Source organism: Schistocerca gregaria, chromosome 1 (assembly GCF_023897955.1).
Source record: "Schistocerca gregaria isolate iqSchGreg1 chromosome 1, iqSchGreg1.2, whole genome shotgun sequence".
Taxonomy (NCBI): Eukaryota; Metazoa; Arthropoda; class Insecta; order Orthoptera; family Acrididae; genus Schistocerca; species Schistocerca gregaria.
In genome coordinates this window covers 820,456,521-820,483,040 of record NC_064920.1, presented here as the reverse complement: position 1 = coordinate 820,483,040, position 26,520 = coordinate 820,456,521, and the positions used below count along the sequence as shown (strand labels likewise).

The window sequence follows — 26,520 nt, the reverse complement described above, 5'->3', positions numbered from 1 at the left end:
CTTTGAATTTTGAGATTATATTCATGACCTCAAACTCTGTTACACTCCTTAGGAAAAGTGAATTACTCATTTTAACTGTGTTATTTTCAGGGCTGATTCATCTTTTTCTTCTCTTCATGCCTTACTAAAATGTTTAATGAAGGCGTCACATACAGACTTTGGTTCATTCAACAGTATTCCATTTTCTTATAATGCAATGTTGCTGCAGCCTGGTTTTTCTCTATGTTCACATTCTTTGTTTGCAATATGCCAGGCTGTTTTGCTAATGTTAGTAGTTTTTCTTATCTATTCAGCATAATGAAGTGCTTTTAGTCTCTTCAGGGATTCCCTGTATGTCTTTCTGGTGCTTTTGTACTTTGTTAGGAAGTACCGCAATTTTGTTTCTCGAAACAGCACATAAAGGTCCTTCATATTTTCCTTTAGATTATGTATTTCTGGGTGAACTTTAAGTTTCTTTGTTGGATCTGATTTCTTTAGTTCTTTTTTTACTATTGGACATGCCTGATTAAAGCTATGATTTAATATTTCATAGAAAAGGCCCCACTTTTCATTAATACCTTGTGATCTATACCTTATCCCACTCTCACTCTCTCTCAGCAAGCTCCTTCCTAAGTAAGTTATAATTAATCTTCCTTTTATAAGTGTGTAGGTCACTATGCAGAACTATTTTGTGGTCTGTATTAATTTATATGGATAGAGCTGTATGGTCTGAGAGATATGTTTCAACAGCTCTTACCACTATATTTTTCCTATCTAGATTCTAAAGAACATGATCAATACAAGACTGTGAGTTGAGTTGATTGTGAGTTGATGGTATAGCAAGCAGTCAGTTTAAAGCTTATTTAGCAACTGGGTACTGTTGTGCCCAAGGTGGACAATTTTTCTGTGCCCATTCATTTGCTCAACTGGTTTAAGGGTTTTCATTCCCATATAAAACACTGTGTACTAGAGACAGGTTAGTTGATAAACAACATGCATAGCTTCACAAGTTACTGGGCCCTTCGTACAGTTAATATCATTTACAGAGAACAGCCATAGTCCTGTGAATTTCAGTGTAGTACTCCTGATATTATTTTCATTTTTGATGAAAATTTGTCTTCCTTTATATCATATTAGATACTTAGTCCAAATTTCTTTGAGATAATTACATATTGGTACAGATACTACATATTATCATGTCTTGTTAAATCTTGAATCTTGAATATGGTTTACAATCGTGCAACAGATGAATGTTAGGACACTGGTCGATAATAGTGTGTACATGTTTCCTTACCCTTTCCCTTCTTTAAGGCCAAAATAGTCATATATTATTGTGAGGGGGATTCATTTAAACTTAACTGGATGAGAATTATCTTGGACTGCACAGTATTATCTATTTCTGCAGCATGCTATCTATGCTTGTACTACTAGAGAGAAATATGGAGAAATTTAGTGAAGTGAGCTGTCTGTGACATATCCTATGAACAATTAAAGAATGTCGATTTGTAATGAAATGTCAAAGAAAGACAATAGTGATTTTCCAGTATGTACTACACCGTTATCAGAAATTTTGGTGGCTCGAATTATGGAATACTACCTAATTGTTAATCTCATTAAGTATGGGCTAACTGATTTACAATATATGTAAAACAAATGAAAATAAATTATAAAACTTACACATTTTCTGTCTCATTATCAACTGAATGTTCATTATCACCATCAGAGTTTGATGTTATGGTAGATTTGCTGTGTATTGTGGTTTCTGCATCATCATGACCTCTTGTAGCTGATATGTTGTTCCTTGAAACTTCAATTCTCAATCTCTGAAAGGAAGGCAAGTAAATAATTAAAATTATTTGTATGTGATTACTACAGAGCTGCAAATTTGTATTCCATTTACACATAAACACTTAAAAAAAAAGAAGAGAAAGACACAGTTATTTTGCTCTCTGAGTCATTGGTTAATGAGTCATGACCCTGTGCTGACTAAATCATTTTCAATAACTGTATTTTGAACATAATGTTAGCTACTGGTTTTCATATGCCTAACACAAACTAAGTGCCACAGACATAATGTAGTGTGTGAGATAAAAATAAGTTAATAGTTTGCTTCAAATATTAACGAATGGAACAGATGGCTATAAAAGCAAAATTACATAATACTAACTTACCTGGCAATTCTAGGTAATTGAATATACATCCCAATCTTCTTCCCTCCCTCCACCTCTGTGTCCATCACCTCCTCCCCACCCTTTCTTTCATCCTCCTACCTATGTCCACTTCTTACTTCCTCCTTGCTCTGCCCATTACCTTCTTCCCTCTCTATATGCCCCCCTCCCCCTCCTTCTCTATCTGACATTTGAACCTTGTTTATTGTTATAGCCAATGAAAACTTGAACTTGATTGGGAATTGAAGTCACTTACAATAGATGGCTAAAATATCTAGAATCATTGGTATACAATGTCTCTCCTGCCGCTGGATCTGTGAGGATAGTAACTTCAATTACAATATTTCACATAGTTTTAATCTGCAAATGAGTAGAATCACAAAGTTTCGGATGATACAGATTCTGTTACAGTAGTAGTAGTAGTAGTGTGTACACACACACACACACACACACACACACCACACACACACACACACACACACACACACACATACTACTACTACTACTACTACTACTACAGAATCTGTATCATCCGTAACTTTAGGGGACGAAAGTTGATATGGAAATGTCTCCACAATAGTGCATAAAGCATGATTAACAAAACCTTTGGACTTCAGCTTCCAGAAATGACCATGCTTATACATCCTTAATAAGTTTGAAAAGCTTAGAATGTGTAGCCATTTGTGAACAACATAAAAATATTTGATTAAGTAAAAACAAAAAATATCTGTGGACCATACAGTGTGTGTGTGTGTGTGTGTGTGTGTGTGTGTGTGTGTGTGTGTGTGTGTGTGTGTGTACGTGTACACAAATGGCAACACATTCTAAGCTTTTCAAACTTATTAAGGATGTATAAGCATGGTCATTTCTGGAAGCTGAAGTCCAAAGGTTTTGTTAATCATGCTTTATGCACTATTGTGGAGACATTTCCATATTAACTTTCGTCCCCTAACCGATATTTCTTTATATCTAACTGAAAAATGAAATACGAATTTTCATAAATTTAACTTTAAAATTTTTTTAATGTAATGAAATATTTTTTAAAAAGATGTTCATCCTCTATTGCACTCCCTTGGGGGCTGAATTACCAGAAACACTGAAACACATACTGTTTTATTTCTAACTGAGAAGTCAAATATCAACTGTCACAGATGTAGCATTAAAAATCCTTTAGTAGTTCTTTATTTTCAGAAAACCTGTCCTCATTTAATTTACCCCCTTAGTGGATGAATTTACATACATACTGAACCTTCAAGTTTCTACCCTTAGCAGTTTGGGCTGGGCTATAATGAGTCAATGAATCAGTCTGACCCTATTTCACCCCCTTATGGGATGAATTTCCAAAAAGAGTGAAACGTATTTTTTCATCTCTAACTGAGAAGCCAAACAACAATTTTCAAAGATTTAGCTTTAAAAATACTTTCACAGTGAAATGTTTTCATAAAATATTTCACCCTCTATTTTACTGCTTAGGAGTTTAATTTCCAAAAACAGTGGCATGTGCATGTTTTATTTCTAACAAAAAATACAAATTTTCATAGACTTTGCTTCAAAAATACTTACACAATGAATTATTTGCATAAAAACTTACATCCTCCGTTTCACCCCCATAGGGGTTGAATTTCCAAAAAATGTGAAACACATTTTTAAAAAATTTGTAATTGAGAAGCCAATTTAAATTTTCATAGATTTAGTTTAAAAATGCTTTCTTAATAAAATATTTTTGTAAAAAATGTCATCCCCTATTTCACACCCTTATGGGCTCAATTTCCAAAAACACTGAAACATGTATCTTTTTATTTGCAACCAAGAAGTCAAATACCAATGTTCATAGATGTAGCTTTAAAGATACTTATAATACACTCCTGGAAATTGAAATAAGAACATCGTGAATTCATTGTCCCAGGAAGGGGAAACTTTATTGACACATTCCTGGGGTCAGATACATCACATGATCACACTGACAGAACCACAGGCACATAGACACAGGCAACAGAGCATGCACAATGTCGGCACTAGTACAGTGTATATCCACCTTTCGCAGCAATCCATGCTGCTATTCTCCCATGGAGACGATTGTAGAGATGCTGGATGTAGTCCTGTGGAACGGCTTGCCATGCCATTTCCACCTGGCACCTCAGTTGGACCAGCGTTCGTGCTGGACGTGCAGACCGCGTGAGATGACGCTTCATCCAGTCCCCACCCATGCTCAATGGGGGACAGATCCGGAGATCTTGGTGGCCAGGGTAGTTGACTTACACCTTCTAGAGCACGTTGGGTGGCACGGGATACATGCGGACGTGCATTGTCCTGTTGGAACAGCAAGTTCCCTTGCCGGTCTAGGAATGGTAGAACGATGGGTTCGATGACGGTTTGGATGTACTGTGCACTATTCAGTGTCCCCTCGACGATCACCAGAGGTGTACGGCCAGTGTAAGAGATTGCTCCCCACACCATGATGCTGGGTGTTGGCCCTGTGTGCCTCGGTCGTATGCAGTCCTGATTGTGGCGCTCACCTGCACGGCGCCAAACACGCATACGACCATCATTGGCACCAAGGCAGAAGTGACTCTCATCGCTGAAGACGACACATGTCCATTCGTCCCTCCATTCACGCCTGTCGCGACACCACTGGAGGTGGGCGGCACGATGTTGGGGCGTGAGCGGAAGACGGCCTAACGGTGTGCGGGACCGTAGCCCAGCTTCATGGAGACAGTTGCGAATGGTCCTCGCCGATACCCCAGGAGCAACAGTGTCCCTAATTTCCTGGGAAGTGGCGGTGTGGTCCCCTACGGCACTGCGTAGGATCCTACGGTCTTGGCGTGCATACGTGTGTCGCTGCGGTCCGGTCCCAGGTCGACGGGCATGTGCACCTTCCGCCGACCACTGGCGACGACATCAATGTACTGTGGAGACCTCAAGCCCCACATGTTGAGCAATTCGGCGGTACGTCCACCCGGCCTCCCGCATGCCCACTATATGCTCTCGCTCAAAGTCCATCAACTGCACATACGGTTCATGTCCACGCTGTCGCGGCATGCTACCAGTGTTAAGGACTGCGATGGAGCTCCGTATGCCACGGCAAACTGGCTGACACTGACGGCGGCGGTGCACAAATGCTGCGCAGCTAGCGCCATTCGACGGCCAACACCGCGGTTCCTGGTGTGTCCGCTGTGCCATGCGTGTGATCATTGCTTGTACAGCCCTCTCGCAGTGTCCGGAGCAAGTATGGTGGGTCTGACACACCGGTGTCAATGTGTTCTTTTTTCCATTTCCAGGAGTGTATAATAATATAATAACAATATATTTTCATGAAAAGCTTTCACCTACCTATTTCACCCCCATAGAGTTAAATTTCCAAAAGTGCTGAAACACCCATTTCTTTATTTTTTACCAAAAAACCAAATACCAATTTTTGTAGGTCTAGCTTCAAAATTGCCTTGATAGCAGCGTTTAAAAAAAATTGCCTTCATCTCCTATTTTGCTCCATTGGGTTGGAATTTTGAAAAATCCATTCACTTTCCCCAGGTTTCTTGTCTCCCCAATTCTGTTCAGTGCCTCCTCATTTGTTACATGACTGATGCATCTAATCTTCAACATTCTTCTGTAGCACCACATTTGAAAGCTTCTATTATCTTTTTGTCTAAATTGTTTATTGTTCATGTTTCACTTCCATACATGGCTTGGTAACAAACACTTTCTTGCATTTCTTTACTACTGCCATCATCATCAGTTATTTTGCTGCCCAAATAACAAAATGAATATACTACTTCAAGTGTTTTGTTTCCTAATATAATTCCCTCAGCATCACCTGATTTAATCTGACTACATTCCGTTATCCTCATTTTGCTTTTGTTGTTGTTCATCTTATATCCTACTTTCAAGACACTGTCCATTCCATTCAACTGCTCTTCCAAGTCCTCTGCTGTCTCAGACAGAACTGCAATATCATTGGCAAACCTCAGATTTTTTATTTCTTCGCCATGGATTTTAATACCTACTCCGAATTTTTCTTTGGTTTCCTTTACTGCTTATTCAGTGTTGGACATTGGTGCAAAAGCTGTCGAGCAGGAACTTTATGCCTTCAGCTGCGCTCCCCCTGCCAGCCAAATACCGGTAGTGAAAATATATCATATATATTATGCTATATACCATATATATGAAAAAATACTTAATTTATCCTGTCTGAGCATTTATTAGAGAATCGCGTAAAAAAATTTAAGTAAATTGGTCAACAACTTGTTTTTTGGTAACTACATTAATCATTAATTTGTCTTTTATCATTACAGCATGAAGTTTCATGACTACATTTGTCTAGGTAATACATTTGAATGATTAATATTGCAAGACCACAGGTTAACCTAAGTGTGAGATAAGCCATTGCAAATGTTAAATGCTGGTACATTAATAACAGGTGTAAACACCAGAATATTGAATACAAGCATGAAAATGTGCATGAGTTGCAAACAGGCTCTGGATGTCAGTTTGTAGTATGGTGTTCCACGACTGTTGCACTTGGCCAGGTAGTATAGAGATGATTAATGCTATTTGTGGATGATACAGGAGTTGTCATCTGATAATATCCCATACATGTTCAATTGTAGAGAGAGATGTAGTGATCGAGCAGGCCTAGGCAACATGTTGACTCTCTGTAGATCATGTTGGGTTACAACAGCAGTATGTGGGCAAGCATTATCATGTTGGAAAATGCCCCCTGGAATGCTGTTGATGAATGACAGTACACCAACTCAAAAAACTAGACGACATACAATTTTGCAGTCAGGGTGCATGGGATAACCAAAAGAATGCTCCTGCTACCATATGAAATCACACTCCAGATGATAACTCCAGGTGCAGGTCTAGTGTGTCTAGCAAACAGGCAGGTCCATGCAGGCTCTCAACTGGTCTCATTTTAACCAACACACAGTCACTACTGGCACTGAGGCAGATCCATATTTCATCAGAAAACACTTTAGACCTCCATCCCACCCTCCAGTGAGCCCTTGCTTGACACCACTAAAGCTGCAAATGCAGGTGGTTTGGGGTCTTCAGAATTCATGCAACAGAATGTCTGGTTCCAAGCTGTCCTCGAAGTAATTGGTTTGGAACAGTTTGTTGTGTCGCTGTTGTGCTAACCGCTGTTCAGATTGCTGCTGCAGGTTTAGTGTGTTGCACCAGAGACATATGCCTAATATGTAGTTCCCTCTTGGTAGTGCCATGCGGCCATCCAAACACGGTCTTCTTGTGACTACATTTTCGTGACAACCACAGCCAGCAATGATGTTCAGTGGCTACATTCCTACTGTATATTCTCGCAACCACCACTACCAGAAATCATATACAGTGGCTGTGTTCCTGCTACATCTTTCTATAATATCACAGAAGGAACATCCAGCTTCTCATTACCTTATTACACAACCTCGTTCAAACTTTGAAAGGTGCTGATAATGGTATCTTTGTCACCTTAAAGGAATTGTTGATTTACATCAACTCACCACATCCAATCTCAAACATAACAAATGCTCATGACAGTTAAAGCATGTATTTGAACCAAATCTAATTGGCATAATCATTGTTGCATTGCTACTGCCTCAGTTATGTGACTGTCACAAAATTTGAATAGATATCATCTTTCAGACATAGAAACATGCCTAACAACTTTTGTTTGTGTCACACATCTCCTTGTTGGTGTTGCAACTTTGTTTCCCACTAATGTATATTTAAAAAGATACATTAGAATATTGCATTAAATTTGAAATAAATCAGTCAAGAACTTTTCAATATTTTTGCTAACAGCTTTTCCCTATTATGTATTACAAATGTCTGCTTCTGTCTATGTGCAGATGGATATGTGTGTGTGCGAGTGTATACCTATCCTATCCCCCCCCCCAAGGTACGTCTTTCTGCTCCCAGGATTGGAATGACTCCTTACCCTCTCCCCTAAAACCCACATCCTTTCATCTTTCCCTCTGCTTCCCTCTTTCCTGACCAAGCAACTGTGGGTTGCGAAAGCTTGAATTTTGTGTGTCTATCGACCTGCCAGTGCTTTTGTTTGGTAAGTCACATCATCTTTGTGTGTGTGTGTGTGTGTGTGTGTGTGTGTGTGTGTGTGTGTGTGTGTGTGTGTGTGTGTGTATGGAGTTTAGTGTAATGTTTACATTATATGATATGCTGAAGAGGAGAGAAGGAAGAGGGTGAAACCCAGTGCCAGTGTATAGCCTATTCCTCATGAATACCACCAAGGGAGCTGCCAAGCTTAACATCCTCATCTGAAAGACAGATCACCATTGACAGTGTCACATGCATAATTTCTTTTTTGTAAATAATACCACTTTTTTGCTGTCACTTAAGTTATTTTTCTCAGGCGCGTTATCAGTGAGATATGTACTGGCGTAACCGCAAGTGCTGGAACAAATATGCAGAATGCAAGAGCAGATAAGGCAGTGAGAAAATGGCAGCCAATGGTGTGCAGAATTGGACCGTGCCATGCCAAGAGTGACACCTGGAAGAAGGGAATATAAATGCCACTCCTGGTAGCCTCGGCCTCTCAGATCAGCACCAGATTGCGGATGTTAGTTATCAGTGATGTGTGTCAACTTTCCTGAACATGTCACATATCAAGAACTCTAAATTATGCTACATGTTGTCCCTTGTTTGCGACTAGTACCTGTAAATGCCCAAAGTTAAGTAGAAATAAAACTACTAACATTATATGTTTGAATTGTTGTATAGTATTCCAAGAACGCTGCTTCCTGTGGGCACCCTATTAGCAACAAGTGGGCAAGATCCCCCCTCAACTGGTGATAAGTCTTCAAACGTACTACGTGCCGACGGCCACTCGCTTTGCTTTAACAGTTTCTTGATATTTTTTGCATTTGTGTCTTCCATCATGCTCACCAATCCTACCCCCCTCCCATGCTCAAGCATTGCAGCTGCAACCATGAGATGCCACACAGCTAATGCAGGTGTTTCAGTTTTAGACGAACCAGATTTCTACCATGCTCAACATGGTGCAGCAGCTCCTCACCAACGCTGCGCACCCGATGAACAAGCACTGCCTACTACAGCTGCTATACCACCTTTTTGACAGTTTAATGAACAAGATGAGGAATGGCTCGAGTGTCTGCACCAGTTCAATGTGTATATGATAGCTCACAATGTCCTAGGTATTGTGAAACTTTCCTATCTATTATCCATGGTAGGAAGTGCCATGGTTAGATAAATTCAATAGCTCTGTCCTAATGCCATTCCGAGTGAACTGTCGTAAGACACAGTGATAGCCTCACTAGCAGACCATTATGACCAACAAGTGAATGTGGTAACAGCTAGATATCAATTCTTTAATTGGTGGTGAGGGGTGGGGGTGGGGGGTGGGGGGGAGTGTGTGTGTGTGTGTGTGTGTGTGTGTGTGTGTGTGTGTGTGTGTGTGTGTGAGAGAGAGAGAGAGAGAGAGAGAGAGAGAGAGAGAGAGAGAGAGAGAGAGAGAGGGAAAGGTTGGAGCAAACTCATTATGTGTGGGTAACAGATTTGAAGGGTGTGACAAGAAAAGGCAAATTCAAATGTGCTTGCGGTTCTTAACATTCAGATGTCACGTTGCATAATGCGATCCTATACAATGTGCCTGATGTAAAAGTCAGAGAACAGATTTTAAAACAGTCTTCTCCATCATTCCAGCAGGTAGTGCAAATGCTCGATCATTATGATTCTGGTGCCTTGTTGGCTCATACATTTGAGCAGCCAGCTACTTGTTGGGTTGAGTCCCTTAGTTTTGTGATCACCCCATTCCACACTGGTGGCGTGCGGTAGTCACCCCAAGTAAACAACCTGGCACATCACAAAGGCAGTTCGCTAAACAGGCAAAGATAATTAAGTCTTCCCCTCGCTGTTACACAGCACAAAAACCAAGACTGCCCCTCCCGACAAGCTCAGTGTTACGCTTGTGGACGGTAAGGACATGTGCAACCCATATGTCTGCAATGGAACAAAAATAAGAATTCAGCATGCCCACAGAAATCTAGTCACAAGGCCCATGTCATTAATGCAGTATATTCTAAGTCTGCCACTAGTAAGCGTGCAGTTTCGTCAATGATTTGTCAGTCAAACAAACTTTTTGTTCATTTACTTATTTGTGGGAAACATGTGAAATTTCAGTTGGACATGGGTGCCTCTGTCACATTGCTAAATCGTCACAAATATAAACTGTTAGGTCCCCCCAGGCCTGTCTAAAACTAGCAGGTAACTGATGGCTTATAGGGGACACGACATTCCAATTCTCGGAACATCTACTTTGCCTGCCATGTATTGCTTACATACGTGAACAGCAACTTTTGTGGTGCTATATTCATGTGAGTGTGAGAACATATTTGGTCTTGATTCTTTTGACTTGATTGGCTTTAACATTCAGGACAATGTGTTGTCAGTGTCTACATTCAATACAAAAGACTGTGTAGCTAGCTTGCTAAAACAATTCCCAGAACTCTTTTCTGAAGTTTTAGGTAACACTAACAATTTTGTTGCACATCTTACACTGAAAGACAATGGTCAGCCAAAATGTTACTGGGCCGAACTATTCCCATTTCATTATGGGACAAAGTCGCAGCTGAACTTAAAAGAATTGCAAGATAACGGAGTTATTGTGCCCATATCAGCTAGTCAATGGGTAAGTCCATTGGTTTTGTTCCCCAAACCTTCAAGTTGCATTCACCTCTGTGTTGACTGTAAGTCTACAGTCAACCCACTAACTGTAATGGATATTTATCCATCATCATGGCCAGAGAATCTCGTGGAAAAATTACGTGCTGGACATAATTTTTCAAAGCTGATTTTTTGCCACACATATCCTCAAATACCACTCAATGAAGAATCTCAAAAAGTGTTTGTAGTAAATACTCATTTGGGCTTGTTTAAATATTTGTGTTTGCCATTTGGCAGTGCTTCCACACCCATCATTTGCCAATGGTATTTGGAACAGCTGACTGCACAAGCGCCAAACTGTTCAAACTATTTGGATGATATTGTAGTAGCAGGTTGTACACCTGAAGAACGTACTGCAAATTTATGTACTTTGTTTCATGCATTATTTGAAGCAGGACTAAAGTGTAAACTGGTCAAGCATGATTTTTTTAAAACCTGAGTTGTAGTATCTTGGTCATGTCACAGACAAGGTGTACATCTTCTTCAGTTGCATTTGTTAGCCATACGTGACATGCCAGTTCCTCACAATATCACAGAATTGCAGTCAGTTTTAGAAAAAAACGAACTATTATATTTGTTTCATACCGAATGCTGCACAAATCATGGCTTCATTGCACTGCAAGAATGTCCCCTTTGTCTGGACAGATGAGAGCCAAGTAGCTTTTCAAAAGCTTGAAGATGTATTGCTGAGATTGCAAGTTGACACTTCCTCTTACGGAATCTGTGCAATGCTTTCACGCAGAATTGGTGATAAAGACAGACCTATTGCTTTCACATCAAAAGTGTTGTCCAAAGCTCAGTGTAACTATACACAAATTGAAAAAGAGACTTTGGCTATTGTGTACGGTGTCACTAAATTCCACCACTATTTGTATGGCAGAAAATTCTACTTAGTAATGAATCACAAGCCTTTGCAGTCATTGTTTCATCTCATGAAACCGGTTCCTGTACGAACTGCCCGAAAATTGCAAAGATGGGCTTTGTTGTTGTCTCCATACCATGATGAGACGGCTCAACATGGTAATCCGGACACCCTTTCATCCCTTCTGATTGGCCCTGATATGGGCTTTGACTCTTCTGCTGCATATTTTTGTCATATCTATGCACAGGATTCTGAATTGCTTCAGTGTTTTGTGCTAAACTATAAGAAAATTGCACAGGCCATGGAAGCTGATCCAGGTTTGAAAATTTGCTCAAGTACATTCGCGCAGCTTGGCCTCACTCACTGAATAGCATAAACAACTCTGTTGTGCACCGATACTTTGCACATTGACACATCCTCGCTGAACAGAAAGGTGTAATTCTTGCTCAAACTGACATGGATGGTCACGTGTGTTGATGACTAAAGCTTTACAAAAAGAAGAGTTGCAGTTATTTCACCAAGGACATTGGGGGATTGTTCGTACGAAACAGTAAGTGTGTCGATACTGTACTTGGCAGGGTATGTGCACCCAAATAGAATTGATGATGTCACAGTGTCACATATGTGCAGAAAATCAGTCTGCTCCACCACAAAAGTTCTCTGATAGGCCTAAGTCACAATCGCCATGGCAATGTGTGCACACAGACTTTGTGGGATCCTTTTGGGACCCTCGCTGGCTAACTGTCGTTGACTCAAATAGCGAGTTTCCTTTTGCTGTGGCAGTGAACCCGACAATGTCCCTTAGGACAATTCAGGTGTTGACATCTGATTTTTTGCTTACAAGGTTTATTGTCAGACAATGGCCCTCAGTTCATGTCCCATGAATTTCAAACATTCTGTGAATGCAGTGGCATACAGCATCTAATTAGTGCACCGTTCCATCCACAGTCAAATGGTGAAGTGGGACGGTTTGTCAGAACATTCAAGTCGCAGGTGGCCAAAATTCACTCCTCACACACCAGGGTTCAAGCATTGCAACTGTTTCTCGCCTCGTATTGTTCACAACCACGAGATGGACCATCACTAGTGGAATTGCTACACGGCCACTGCCATCACACAGTGCTGCATCTGCTCCACCCTCCTCAGCACCCGCCGCCCAAGGAAGGCTGCAGGTATTGCTTCACACCGCATGATATTGTCTTTTACAGAGTTTTTAGCGGCAGCAGAGAGTAGGTGCAAGGCAAGATCGTCTGTCAACTTGGCGCTTGCATGTATCTTCTTTCAAATCCAGATGGCTTGCAACACCACCATCAAAATCAACTTCACATCTGTCATGTACACAATGATCTTTCAGTCTCTCTTCCCCTACATTCAGGGGTTCAGAGGACAGTGTGGCTGCAGCAGCCGCCAGAGGGTGTCAGTACGATACCACAGGACGACTCTATGGTGACGGAACCCTTACCCCCTCTGCCCTTCTCTCATCCTACTGATGGAGCTGGACCTGCCCACGCCGCAGCAGTCACTGTCTTCTTCATCTGGCAGCAGGAGGTTGACACGTACCCTTCTGGTCTTATCTGGTGTACTTTTCCGCCAGAGTGCATACCGAATGGTGGAGTACGGCTGCAAGATGGATTTCCCCTGCAGCTGCAGCTTCCAGTCCATCAGAGTGTCCTCGCTCCTGCACCTCTGGCATGGTCACACTCCATTAATGACGATGGTCCTTCACTTTGGGGGAGGAGGAATGTTCTGCTGGAATGAAGATGCAGAATGCAAGAGCAGAGAAGGCAGTGAGAAAACAGCGGCCAATGATGCATGGAATTGTGCCACACCAAGAGCAACACCTGGAAAAAGGGAATATAAATGCCTCTCCTGTTAACCTCAACCACTCAAATTGGCACTGGATCATGGACGTTAGTTACCAATGATGTGTGTCAACTGGCCTGAACATTTCACATCTCAAGGACTTAAATTCTATTACATGTCACCCCTCATTTTCGACTACTACTTGTAAATATCCAAAGTTAAATACTGCCAATTTGCTTTCTAGAAATAAAACTACTAATGTTATTTGTTTGAATTGTTGTATAGTATTCTGAGAATGCTGCATCCGTGTGAACTCTATTAGTGATGAGTGGGCAAGATCCCACAGGATCTATAATGATTATCAAACAGTTCACATCATGATTTTTGTGTAAAAAAATAATTACTTAAGATTTGCTGTGATCTGCATTTCGTCTCATCTGGTCTGGAGGTCACACTACCACTTTATTACCGACATATTTAGCGCACCTTTGTATTCCAATCTTTTTCACACTTTACACCATGTTCCTCCTTTTTTGTAGTGTACTGTTATTATTTTGCCACTAGATAGAACTATTTCCTCAGACACTGTGCTTTTAACAAGCACTTCATAACGTGTTTCCACCTATTTGGGGTGTTCGCCTACTTTTTGCCAATGTAACGAAGTGACAGATGATTTGATTTTTTGTTTCAATGTTCTGTGGAGGGGTTCATGGATAAGTGAGAGTAAAGAAGTTGGGTGGTAATATTATATTAATCCTCTTTGGGAGTGTTATTCTTTTATTTTATCTATTAGTGTAAACAATGAATTGTTTGGCATGTATACTTGATCATTCAACAGGGTTTTCCTTTCTGCTTTGGTTTTGTGTATGTGGTAATTTTCTTGCAGGGTTTGTAGGTGTTTTTTTAATTGTTGATTCTTATTATTTTAATATCTTCTTCTCTAGTGGTTGGTTTGTGGTCATGTTCTCTTAGGAGTTCTCCGAATGTGGAGTGGTTTGTCCCACATTTCCTGGCTCTGATGTGCTCTTTGTATCTGACATCAAATGTTCTACTTGTTTGCCCTACATATCTATCTTGACAAGTGTTACACTGTAGTTGATATATACCCACTTTCTGCTATATGTCTCTGTTTTTTGTCACATTTGGGGTGTGTTTTTGTATGCTATGTTTATTTCATGTCTTTTGTATAAAAGAAGAATGGTTTGTGAATACATCATTGTGCACCATCTGTATTTTATTTACAAAACATATATTTCTGTGCTTGCTGTGGAGGATGGGTGCACAAACCAACTTGGGTGTCACATGCCCTCACTTTGTGAGACACTGTGGAGAGGTTTGGTATTTAAACTAGGACAATGATTCAAAGTCTGTTGATCAAGAACTACATGTCACATCTCCTCCCCTTGCTGGCCATATATTGGCAAGGAAAATTTTTCCCACAACCATGATTTGAACCAGCTTACCCCCAGGCCAAGCACCATTGCACAATTATGTGTTAGCAAACTTGGCCATGTAAATGAATTGTTTCAGTATATTTAGCAAGGTTTTAATGATGAACCGGTGCTGGCACCCAGGCAAAATGTGCAAATTGATTAATTCCTTTTGCAAGAAATGTTAATTAGACTAAAATTAATACCCAGATATTGACACCATTTATATGTGTATTCAGATTTTATTTGCACAAAGTTAGGTAAATGGATAAACTCAAAATGAATTTTTTTTAAATCCAATATCTTTATCCACTGTTGAGATACAATGGTTTACACTCAACCTAAAGGCAGCATGTAAACTCACTCTTATATGAACTGAATGCACAAAAAGGGATAAATGAAAAATAAGTAAATAAAAAATTTAAAAATAAATAAAAAGTTCTTACAATAAAACTGAATAGTGACTCTCAAAAATCTAGTGTCATTTGGATCTTACATAAAAATGGTTTCATGAGTTTTTTTTTTTAGACATGTTTCTTATATGTTTCAAACTTGTGCAAATCAATTCCAATTTTGTAAGAAGGAAGACATATACATGTACTTAATGACCTTGCTGTTATTTTGTGCAAGTGTTATGCATTGTCACAATATAAGCAACATGGTTTGAACAGGAATAAACAAACCCGTTCCAGAACAGTCATTGCCTGAGCCAACAAAAGCTTATATCATTATGGTAGAGTAAAAGCTGGGAGCCAGAATGAAAAATGCTGCTTTAATAGCACAAAAAAGGCAAGTATGTTGTGGGCAGAGTTAGGGATGTAAAAGAAGAGAACTAGCTTTTTGGCTTATCTGGTAGCTGTAAAGACATTTAAATCAAGACATCTTGACATTTTCGCACTTTTTTATGAGTTAACTCAATTTCATCAGTTCACTGTGGTCTTTTAGCTGGAAGGTGTTGGCACACCTGAGGCTTGCAATTTATAGGCTAAAGTCCTTGATCCTGTGCCCTAAATCCAGAAGAATTGCCAGCTGTAGTAAAAAATACATAATATAAAATGGCTCAAGAGCTTGAATGTAAGAGCTAAAAAAGTTGTTGTGAGAGGATGTTGTGGGGGTGGATTTTTTGCTGCGGGAAGACATAATATATTATGTTACTTTACATGACACAATGCATTATACTGCATGACATGAGTGCTAATATTAATGAGTAAAAAAAGCACATGTAAGTCAAGATGTTTTGATTTTAATGTTTTTGAAGCTGCCAGAAGTGTTGGAAAACTAGTTCCTTTTTTTTATATCCCTAAAGCTAGTTCCCTTTTTTTACTTCCATTACTCTGCCGAGGACGTATTTGTCTTTTCTGTGCTATGATAGGAACACTTTTCATTCTAATAGTAGTACAGATTTTAAATATATATGTTTGTATAACATACATATTTTAAAATAATAGTAGCCTCTGTGTGTCTGAAGGTTTAGTAGAGTATTTTGTAAAAATCTGAAGTAAAGTGAATATGACATTGTCAAGATTTTAAGTAACAATATTGCCCATGTATACACTAAACATATGCTGTATTTATATACCACGTATGTGAAATGGAAAGTGAAAAAGGACTTTTTGTCAGAGAAGCAAAATTTTCAGTGCAAGCAAAAACATTCAACAATGTCTAAAACACCTATTTTCATTTTTTTGTATATTGTAATAATTTACTTATTATAATGAAGGCCCATTTTCTAAATCTTGCACCTGCATATACAATGCTTCAAAACAATATCTTCTAGATTTTAAAGGTAACTTTGTATAAAAGAAGAATGGTTTGTGAATACAATAATGCCAAACACGACAAGTGCTACCTTTTTATTTGAGAGTTTTAAATGCCTATTGATATTAGCAATTTGTTGCTTACAACCCTGAAATGCCAGCTGACATTACTGAAGATTAGATTAGATTAGATTAATACTTGTTCCACAGATCATGAATACGACACTTCGTAATGATGTAGAACGTGTCAGGTTAATGAAAGATGTCTGTACAAGATATTACATTACACAAAATATTGCATGACACTAATGCTTAAGTTAGTTTTTTTCCCTCCCTTAATTTATATCTAAAAATTCAGCCAATGAGTATTCTTTTAATTTATTTTTAAATGTTGGTTGACTATCTGTCAGGCTTTTGATGCTGTTTGGTAGGTGACCAAAGACTTTTGTGGCAGCATAATTTACCCCCTTCTGTGCCAAAGTCAGATTTAACCCTGCATAGTGAAGATCATCCTTTCTCCTGGTGTTATAGCTATGCACACTGCTATTACTTTTGAACTGGGCTGGATTATTAACAACAAATTTCATAAGTGAATATATATACTGTGAGGATCCCTAGATCCTTAAATAGATGTCTGCAAGATGACCGTGGGTGGGCTCCAGCAATTATTCTGATTACACGTTTTTGAGCAATGAATACTTTTCTACTCAACGATGAATTACCCCAGAATATGATACCATACGAAAGCAGTGAATGAAAGTAGGCATAGTAAGCTAATTTACTGAGATTCTTATCACCAAAATTTGCAATAACCCTAATAGCATACGTAGCCGAACTCAGACATTTCAGCAGACCATCAATGTGTTGCTTCCAGTTTAACCTCTCATCAATGGACACACCTAAAAATTTTGAAAATTCTACCTTAGCTACAGACTTCTGTTCAAAGTCTATATTTATTACTGGAGTTGTGCCATTTACTGTATGGAACTGTATATTGTGTGTTTTATCAAAATTTAAAGAGAGTCCGTTTGCTGAGAACCACTTAATAATTTTGTGAGATTAGATTAGATTAGATTAATACTTGTTCCATAGATCATGAATACGACACTTCGTAATGATGTGGAACGTGTCAGGTTAATAAAAGATGTCTGTACAAGAAATTACATTACACAAAATATTGCATGACACTAATGATTAAGTTGTTTTTTTTTTTTTTTTTTTTTTTTTTTTTTTTTTTTTTTACAATTACATCACTTAGATCTTGGTTTTTGGATGTTATTACTATACTTGTATCATCAGCAAAAAGAACTAACTTTGCATCCTCATCAATATGGAATGGTAAGTCATTAATGTATATCAAGAACAGTAAAGGACCTAAGACCGAACCCTGTGGGACCCCGTGCTTGATAGCCCCCCAGTTTGAGGAATCAGCTGTTGTATTAACATTACATGAACCACTTACTTCAACTTTCTGCAAGCAATAAATGCCTACACCTACAACACATGTTAACTCTGCTGTTGCTGCTAGAAATGAAAAAGATGAAGTTGCTGTGAATACATATGACTGACTCAATTTCTTTAAGAATTATATTGCTAACAAAGCACCCCACATAACTAAATATATCCGCTCTGAGTTCATTGTTAGCTACAGTGGTGATGTACACTGCAAATTGGACATTGATGGAAATGAAATTGTGCACCACATCTTTCACGAAGTAAGTGGATGCACTGGGTTTTCTGGTGCAATAATTCCAGCAGGGATGACAAAGCAATGAAAAGACTAGCTTTTTAAAAATATCAGGACCTAATGCAAAGAGGAATAAAAAGACGTTCTGTGTCCAGAAGTAATGCACCATGAAGGAATTATTTGAATTGTACAAAAATTGGTATGTGTGATGTACATGTACAGACAAACAAATGATTTCAATTTCATAAAAATTGGGTGACTTATTTAGGAGAAACAACTTCGGAAACTGAGCATGTCATTAAAGAACTGGTCCACTTCTGTCTTCTACGTAAGCAGTTATTCATCTTGGTGCTGATCGAGAGAGTTGCTGGATGCCCTACTGACCTACTGAGGGGATACCATGCCAAATTCTGTCCAACTGACATGTTAGCTTGCCAAAATACTGAGATGCTTGGAGGGCTTTGCCCATAATGCTCCAAACACTCTCAATTGCGGAGAGATCCAGTGATTTTTCTGGCCAAAATACGGTTTGGCAAGCACAAAAACGAGCACTAGAAACTCTCACTATGTGTGGATAGGCATTATCTTGCTGAAATGTAACTACAGGATGGCTTTCCATGGAGAGCAACAAAATGAGGCACAAAACATCATTGATTTACTGCCGTGCTGTAAGGGTGCCACAGATGGCAACAAAATGGATCCTGCTATGAAAGGAAATGGTACCCAAGCCCATCACTCCTGGTTATTCAGCTGTATGGTGGATGACATTCAGGTTGGTATTTTACAGCTGTCTGTGGTGTCTCCAGACACATCTCTGCTGGTCAGTGGGACCCAATTTGAAGCAGGACTCACTGGAGGATAATTCTACTCCAGTCAATGAAACTGAAGGCGAAAAACAATTGATAGGCATATAAATAAGACTTAAAATACTGATAAGCTCTTGGAAAATGTTTTCAGTGCTAATTGGTATAGAATGACTGCTTTGTACTGGAACTACACCTTTATTACAGTCAGTGGTTGTATGGGTGTAGAGTGTGAGAAGAGAAAGGAAGCATGGAAGAGGAGGGAGGGTTGAAAAGAAGGATAGGTGATGTCTGGGAAAGAGAGATAGCAAGTGCATGGAATAAGATTATGGCTCTAGTGAGCTCAGGGGAAGTTGCATATGTTTGTACTGACATTTTGAACACTACTGAAAATGATCACAGTATTGCGTTGCTTCATTGTGTTCCTAAAGGTCAAACTATTAATCACATTACTACCTTGACATTCTTGTTCAACTCCACGAGAAAATAAGAAAAAAAACCCTACCAAAACTGTGGAAGAACAAGTCATTCATTCTGTATCAAGACAATACACCAGATCATATCAGAGTGTCTGTTAAGAGATTTCTAGCAATGTACAGCACCCAAGTGTAACTTCACGCACCTTATTTGGCTGACCTAGTACCATGCGACTTTTATCTATTCCCCAAGATCAAATCTGCATTAAAAGGAACAAGATTCCAATCTGTTGAAGCAGTGAAAGAAAATACAGCATGAATCATCAAGGAACTCACAGAGAATGACTTACGGCACTGTTTCCATCAATGGATAATTTGCATGGAGTATTGTATGGACAGAGGAGGGGAATATATTGAGGATGACAGTATATATATATATTAAAAACAAAGATTCCAAGACTTACCAAGCGGGAAAGCGCCGGCAGACAGGCACAATGAACAAAACACACACACAGAATTACTAGCTTTCGCAAACGATGGTTGCTTCTTCAGGAAGGAGAGGGAAAGACGAAAGGAAGTGGGTTTTAAGGGAGAGGGTAAGGAGTCAAGGAGTCATTCAAATCCCGGGAGCAGAAAGACTTCCCTTAGGGGGAAAAAAGGACAGCAGTGTACACCTGTCCTTTTTTTCCCCCTAAGGGAAGTCTTTCTGCTCCCGGGATTTGAATGACTCCTTGACTCCTTACCGTCTCCCTTAAAACCCACTTCCTTTCGTTTTTCCCTCTCCTTCCTGAAGAAGCAACCATCGGTTGCGAAAGCTAGTAATACTGTGTGTGTGTTTGTGTGTTTTGTTCATTGTGCCTGTCTGCCGGCGCTTGGTAAGTCTTGGAATCTTTGTTTTTAATATTTTTTCCCATGTGGAAGTTTCTTTCTATTTTATTTACATCATCATATATACACTCCAGGAAATGGAAAAAAGAACACACTGACACCGGTGTGTCACACCCACCATACTTGCTCCGGACACTGCGAGAGAGCTGTACAAGCAATGATCACACGCACGGCACAGCGGACACACCAGGAACCGCGGTGTTGGCCGTCGAATGGCGCTAGCTGCGCAGCATTTGTGCACCGCCGCCGTCAGTGTCAGCCAGTTTGGCATACGGAGCTCCATCGCAGTCTTTAACACTGGTAGCATGCCGCGACAGCGTGGACGTGAACCGTATGTGCAGTTGACGGCCTTTGAGCGAGGGCGTATAGTGTGCATGCGGGAGGCTGGGTGGACGTACCGCCGAATTGCTCAACACGTGGGGCGTGAGGTCTCCACAGTACATCGATGTTGTCGCCAGTGGTCGGCGGAAGGTGCACATGCCCGTCGACCTGGGACCGAACCGCAGCGACGCACGGATGCACGCCAAGACCGTAGGATCCTACGCAGTGCCGTAGGGGACCGCACCGCCACTTCCCAGCAAATTAGGGACACTGTTGCTCCTGGGGTATCGGCGAGGACCATTCACAACCATCTCCATGAAGCTGGGCTACGGTCCCACACACCGTTAGGCCGTCTTCCGCTCACGCCCCAACATCGTGCAGCCCGCCTCCAGTGGTGTCGCGACAGGTGTGAATGGAGGGATGAATGGAGACATGTCATCTTCAGCGATGAGAGTCACTTCTGCCTTGGTGCCAATGATGGTCGTATGCGTGTTTGGCGCCGTGCAGGTGAGCGCCACAATCAGGACTGCATACGACCGAGGCACACGGGGCCAACACCTGGCATCATGGTGTGGGGAGCGATCTCCTACACTGGCCGTACACCTCTGGTGATCGTCGAGGGGACACTGAATAGTGCACGGTACATCCAAACCGTCATCGAACCCATCGTTCTACCATTCCTAGACCGGCAAGGGAACTTGCTGTTCCAACAGAACAATGCACGTCCGCATGTATCCCGTGCCACCCAACGTGCTCTAGAAGGTGTAAGTCAACTACCCTGGCCAGCAAGATCTCCGGATCTGTCCCCCATTGAGCATGTTTGGGACTGGATGAAGCGTCGTCTCACGCGGTCTGCACGTCCAGCACGAACGCTGGTCCAACTGAGGTGCCAGGTGGAAATGGCATGGCAAGCCGTTCCACAGGACTACATCCAGCATCTCTACGATCGTCTCCATGGGAGAAAAGCAGCATGCATTGCTGCGAAAGTTGGATATACACTGTACTAGTGCCGACATTGTGCATGCTCTGTTGCCTGTGTCTATGTGCCTGTGGTTCTGTCAGTGTGATCATGTGATGTATCTGACCCCAGGAATGTGTCAATAAATTTTCCCCCTCCTGGGACAATGAATTCTTGGTGTTCTTATTTCAATTTCCAGGAGTGTATATAAAACGTTTTACAGCAGCAGTACCATTGTTTTATAGCCACTCTTTGCAGGAAGACTAAAAAAAAGTCTTATGCTATACTACACATGATGTTACTTTTTCAGACAGTACATGAATTTCTGTTAGTGGAACAGCCACAACCATTATGTAAATTGCTCATAATTGAAACTTCTGCTACAGTTCTACCATATTTTAATTACTGAAGTCTTACACAACCCAGTCTTGGCATCTCAGCAACATCTTCAAGTGGAACTGAAAATTGAAAAGGAAACCGCACATCTCAACAGTATGACCCATGAAAAAGCTACCAGTAGTATAAAATCAGGCAAAGTCAAAAAATATATAGATGACAATGAACATACCTAAAATCAGTACAAGGTGTAGATGCCCAAGTTACAATAAAAGGCAGTGCCTGGCTCATCAGAGGGAGTATGGAAAAGTGACCACACAAGTCACCTTTCAAAAGTGCCTCATGTATGTCAACTGTACATTGCAAGTGCCATCAAGGGCCTAGAGTCAAATAAACCCAAACAGCGACAGATTAGAGACTATACAAAAGGCCAGGAGCTACAAAGTAAGACAAAAACTCAGCCATAAATAACTACACTTACAGAAGGTCAACTGATGCCAAGTTTGTGTATCACTGTCATGACAGGCAGCACGCAAACTGACATAACTGTAACAAATGAAAACACTATTCAAAGTATCCATAAACAAGCAGCTAAAGGTCTGAAAAATGATCTAACCACAAGGTCTACCACATACAAATTACTCAGAGAAAATGGTAATGCGTCCCATCTATCAATGGAACAGGGATCAAGTAATGTGACTACAAGCTGCTCTAAAGTGAACATGATGTGAGATGTACTCCAACTGAGTAACAGATAAACTAAGATAAAGTTCAAAGTGACAAAAATAGTAATCAGCAGCTGAAGGTACTGGCACATATATGACTGGACCTAGTTTATAAGTAACTAGAAAAAGTATTAAGAAAACACCTGAGGTAAAATCAATAAAATCAACAAATATAAAAACTTACACAGATCATATCTAATTTCAAATCAGTACAGTATGCAAGATGCATAAGGAAGTCAAATAAATAACTGCCATAATACAGCACACTAAAAAGACAAGTTAAAAGTGTAAAAATGTAAACACTGACAAAAATACATATAATGCTGCATAAACCACTAGAGAAATAGTTAAAATACATAAAATAATAAATGCCAGTAAGGAAACTACCAAGATGGTGCCACAAAAAGTACTAATGACATAATCTAAAACCCCAAAAACAAAATAAAACTGTGATGAATAACCAAACTGGTACCCACGCAACCACCCATTAAATGGCTAACAAACATGAAAACAGATAAAGAGCACTAGAAAAAGGGACCTTGGCAGGAGTATGGAACAGTGGCAACAAGAGCAAACTTGGTAAAAAAAATGGTTATTGCATGCACTGCAAAAAAAATCACTCAAAATATTTTTATGTTTACATTCTTCTGTTCATACAGGGCAATGTCAAGACTACTGATTCTACCTTAGAAAATCTCTCTCTCTTCTAGCATGTTCAGAGTCAAGCTTCCAGGATAGACATGTAATATAGGAAGATTATCCTTGATTTTACCAGCCTGTGATCGTTAAGTGCAAGATGCAAAGATAATGCAGATTTGGGTTTACTTAACACTGCAGTGTTACTTAAACCTGCTGTAAAAGCTTCTGGCAGTCTGCCACCTATGCTTACAATCACATTATGGGCATTAATATAATCAATACCTGCTTTGTTAAATGCTCAAGGAGACGTATATTCATGCCATGTCAGCCACAGTCCATTGTTATCATGTAGAAACAATGCAAGAATAATATTTATGTCCCTCAGCCAGCTACCCATTTCATCTGAAATATTCCCATAGTAAGGAATCCTAGCAGACTTTTTATTCTAACCTGATCTTGCACAACAAGCGTATTTTGTTCCTACTCTTTGCCTATGAAGATCCTTGACTTCCTTAACTGTGTAATCATTCATATATCCTAGAAACTTTATATGGACCCATTCCTTATTAGTGTCTTATTTGTTAAGTAGGATGTCATGCAACCTGTGAATCATAGATCTGAAGACTGCCATTTTGTGAGCTCTAGGGTCTGTGAAGGAGTTGGTATCAATGTATCAGTTGTGGCTGGTTTACAATAGATGTTGAAGACAATACCATATTCATGAGAAGTAAGTAACAGATTCAGATAGTGTAAAGCACCAATCTGAAAAAACTACGTAGTAAAATGAATGCTGGATGCTTGGCTATTCAATGTCTTGTGCATTTTGGCAAACGTGTCTTTGTCCCCATCATAAATGACAACTGTGCCATCGATATTCTTCTATATACCACCATTTTGTCTCTAAACTGGGGACTCCCTTTCTACTAAGTGTGACATATATTTGCTAATGAAGTGACCACAGAAGAACTCATAGCTAAGCCTACATTCTGTTGCCATATACTAAATTTAAAATAACTATGTTTCAGTAGAACAGCAAACAATTTCATAAGCTCATTAATATATTTCCAAATTACTAAATGTACACAAATTACTGTCAACCAAACCCATGACCTCATTTATGGGAATATTAGTGAATATACTTACAACATCAAAGGGAACTAATGAGGTACCCTTGGGAATCCCAACTGCTTGGTGATGTACTATAACCTCAGTTTGATTTTTAACTCTGGAATGGCGAGGATAACTGCAATGCTGGGTAAGGACACCATTAAGATTAAGTGGTTCATGGCCTGGGGTACCTATCAAATTAATAACAGGCCTAATTGGGTCACATTGTTTGTCAATCTTCAGCATCTACATAAGCATGGGATCATAGGCAACAATTCCATTTTTTGTTCTTGGTTCAATGCTTGATTAACACTTTTAAACACAGTTTTGATTTCTGATAGGAATTTGTTAGTAGGATCAAACATAGGCCACTCAATATATTACCACCAATAAAATTTTCAACTATTTGTTAATATTCAGCTTCTGATAAAATGACGGTCATTTTATCTTTATCTGCTTATTCTGCAAGAGCTTCATTACTGATTAATTTTTTTATTGATGCTTTTAATGGTATTATGATTCCCTACTTTTTTACCTGCCATGCTACCATGGTAATGTGACACTATAGCTTTATTAAGCATTACAACAATCTTGTTTTTTTGAATCGGTACAACCTTACAGAGCTCTAATATCACTATAGTGTCAGCTATGAGACACTTCACATTTTTCTTTGTAAATTGAATGTTACTGTTAAAAGGAAACCCTAGGTCCTGCCCACTAAACTTTGTGTCAATGCAGTTTTGTAATCTGGGGAAAAACAAAGTAGGTATACAATAAGCCCCCTATTGAGTTGCATTTTTAGTATCCAAGCCTGCCACTAATCCCTGAAACATGTGATATGTCTGCATCTATATTTTCTTTTAATTGGATCATCAAATCAATAATGTGTGAGATAACACCATAAAAATATTGGCCTCGGGTGAAGATGCTAATTGCAAATGTATTAAATACAGACTACCAAAAACAAAATATTTCTTGTTCTTCTTGTTCTTGTTCTTGTTCTTGCTCTTCTTCTTCTTATGAAGCTCATTAATTTTCTAACATAAGCACCATACTTTAAGACAGTTAATGTATACTGGTTGTTGTTTTTCAATACGTTTAAAAACAGTGTTAACAAACTTTGGGATAACCATATGTTCCAAACATCTCTTATTAAATTTTACATTTTCACTACATTTTACTCATTTACATCTTAAAGTAATATAAATAAAATAGGCCCCAATGTCCTAGCTAGGTATCAAATGACATAACTTTCTGTTAGTGGGTGAACAGCAAGACCTATGAAAAACCTACCAGTAGTGGAAAATCCGGTACAAAGTCTACATTTCCATGTTAAGTTAAGATGCAGCACATCTTCCATGCATGGCATATCAGATGTGCATGACAAAAGTCAACCATATGTTGAAAGCACTGTTAATGGCCTAGAGTGTAAATAAACCCAAATAGAGCCAGATTAGAGACCATATGAAAAGCCAGTCTTATCATTACTATTTTCATTAGTTAGAACTTTATTATAGTTTTTGTTTGGTCAGGTAAGTGCTCCACCCAACGTGTTTACCTCAGAGCAGCTTGTACGAGGTGTGATTGGAACGGATCCACTAATGCTTACTGGTTTGGCAGACAGGTACGTGGAGGGTGGGGAGTGAGTCATTGCCTTGTCCTTGAACGCCCTCTGACAGGAAACTGTGTTTCCTTTATTCAATTTGTTGTGGCAGCTGGTTGAGTGCAGGTCTGTTAGGGCTTGTTACCGGATTCTGTCTGTATGAAAATGGACGTAAAAACAGAACAACGAGTTTGTGTGAAATTTTGTTTTAAGAGCAGGAAATCAGCTTCTGAGACTTATGAACTATTAAAACAGCTTTTGGTGATAATTGTATGAGCCAGTCAAATGTTTTTGTCTGGTTCAACAGATTTAAAAATGGCCGTTAATCATTTGAAGATGAACCA

At 39.6% G+C, this 26,520-nt stretch overlaps 1 protein-coding gene across 1 annotated transcript in view; it reads right to left on the bottom strand.

The window, feature by feature from the left end:
• Positions 1–26,520, bottom strand: part of LOC126271069 (E3 ubiquitin-protein ligase TRIM37-like) — a 252,225-nt gene that overhangs the window by 44,272 nt on the left and 181,433 nt on the right. The window contains exon 9 of the mRNA XM_049974123.1: positions 1,657–1,802. Coding sequence (XP_049830080.1) covers positions 1,657–1,802 — 146 coding nt within the window. The remainder of the gene's footprint in view (positions 1–1,656; positions 1,803–26,520) is intronic.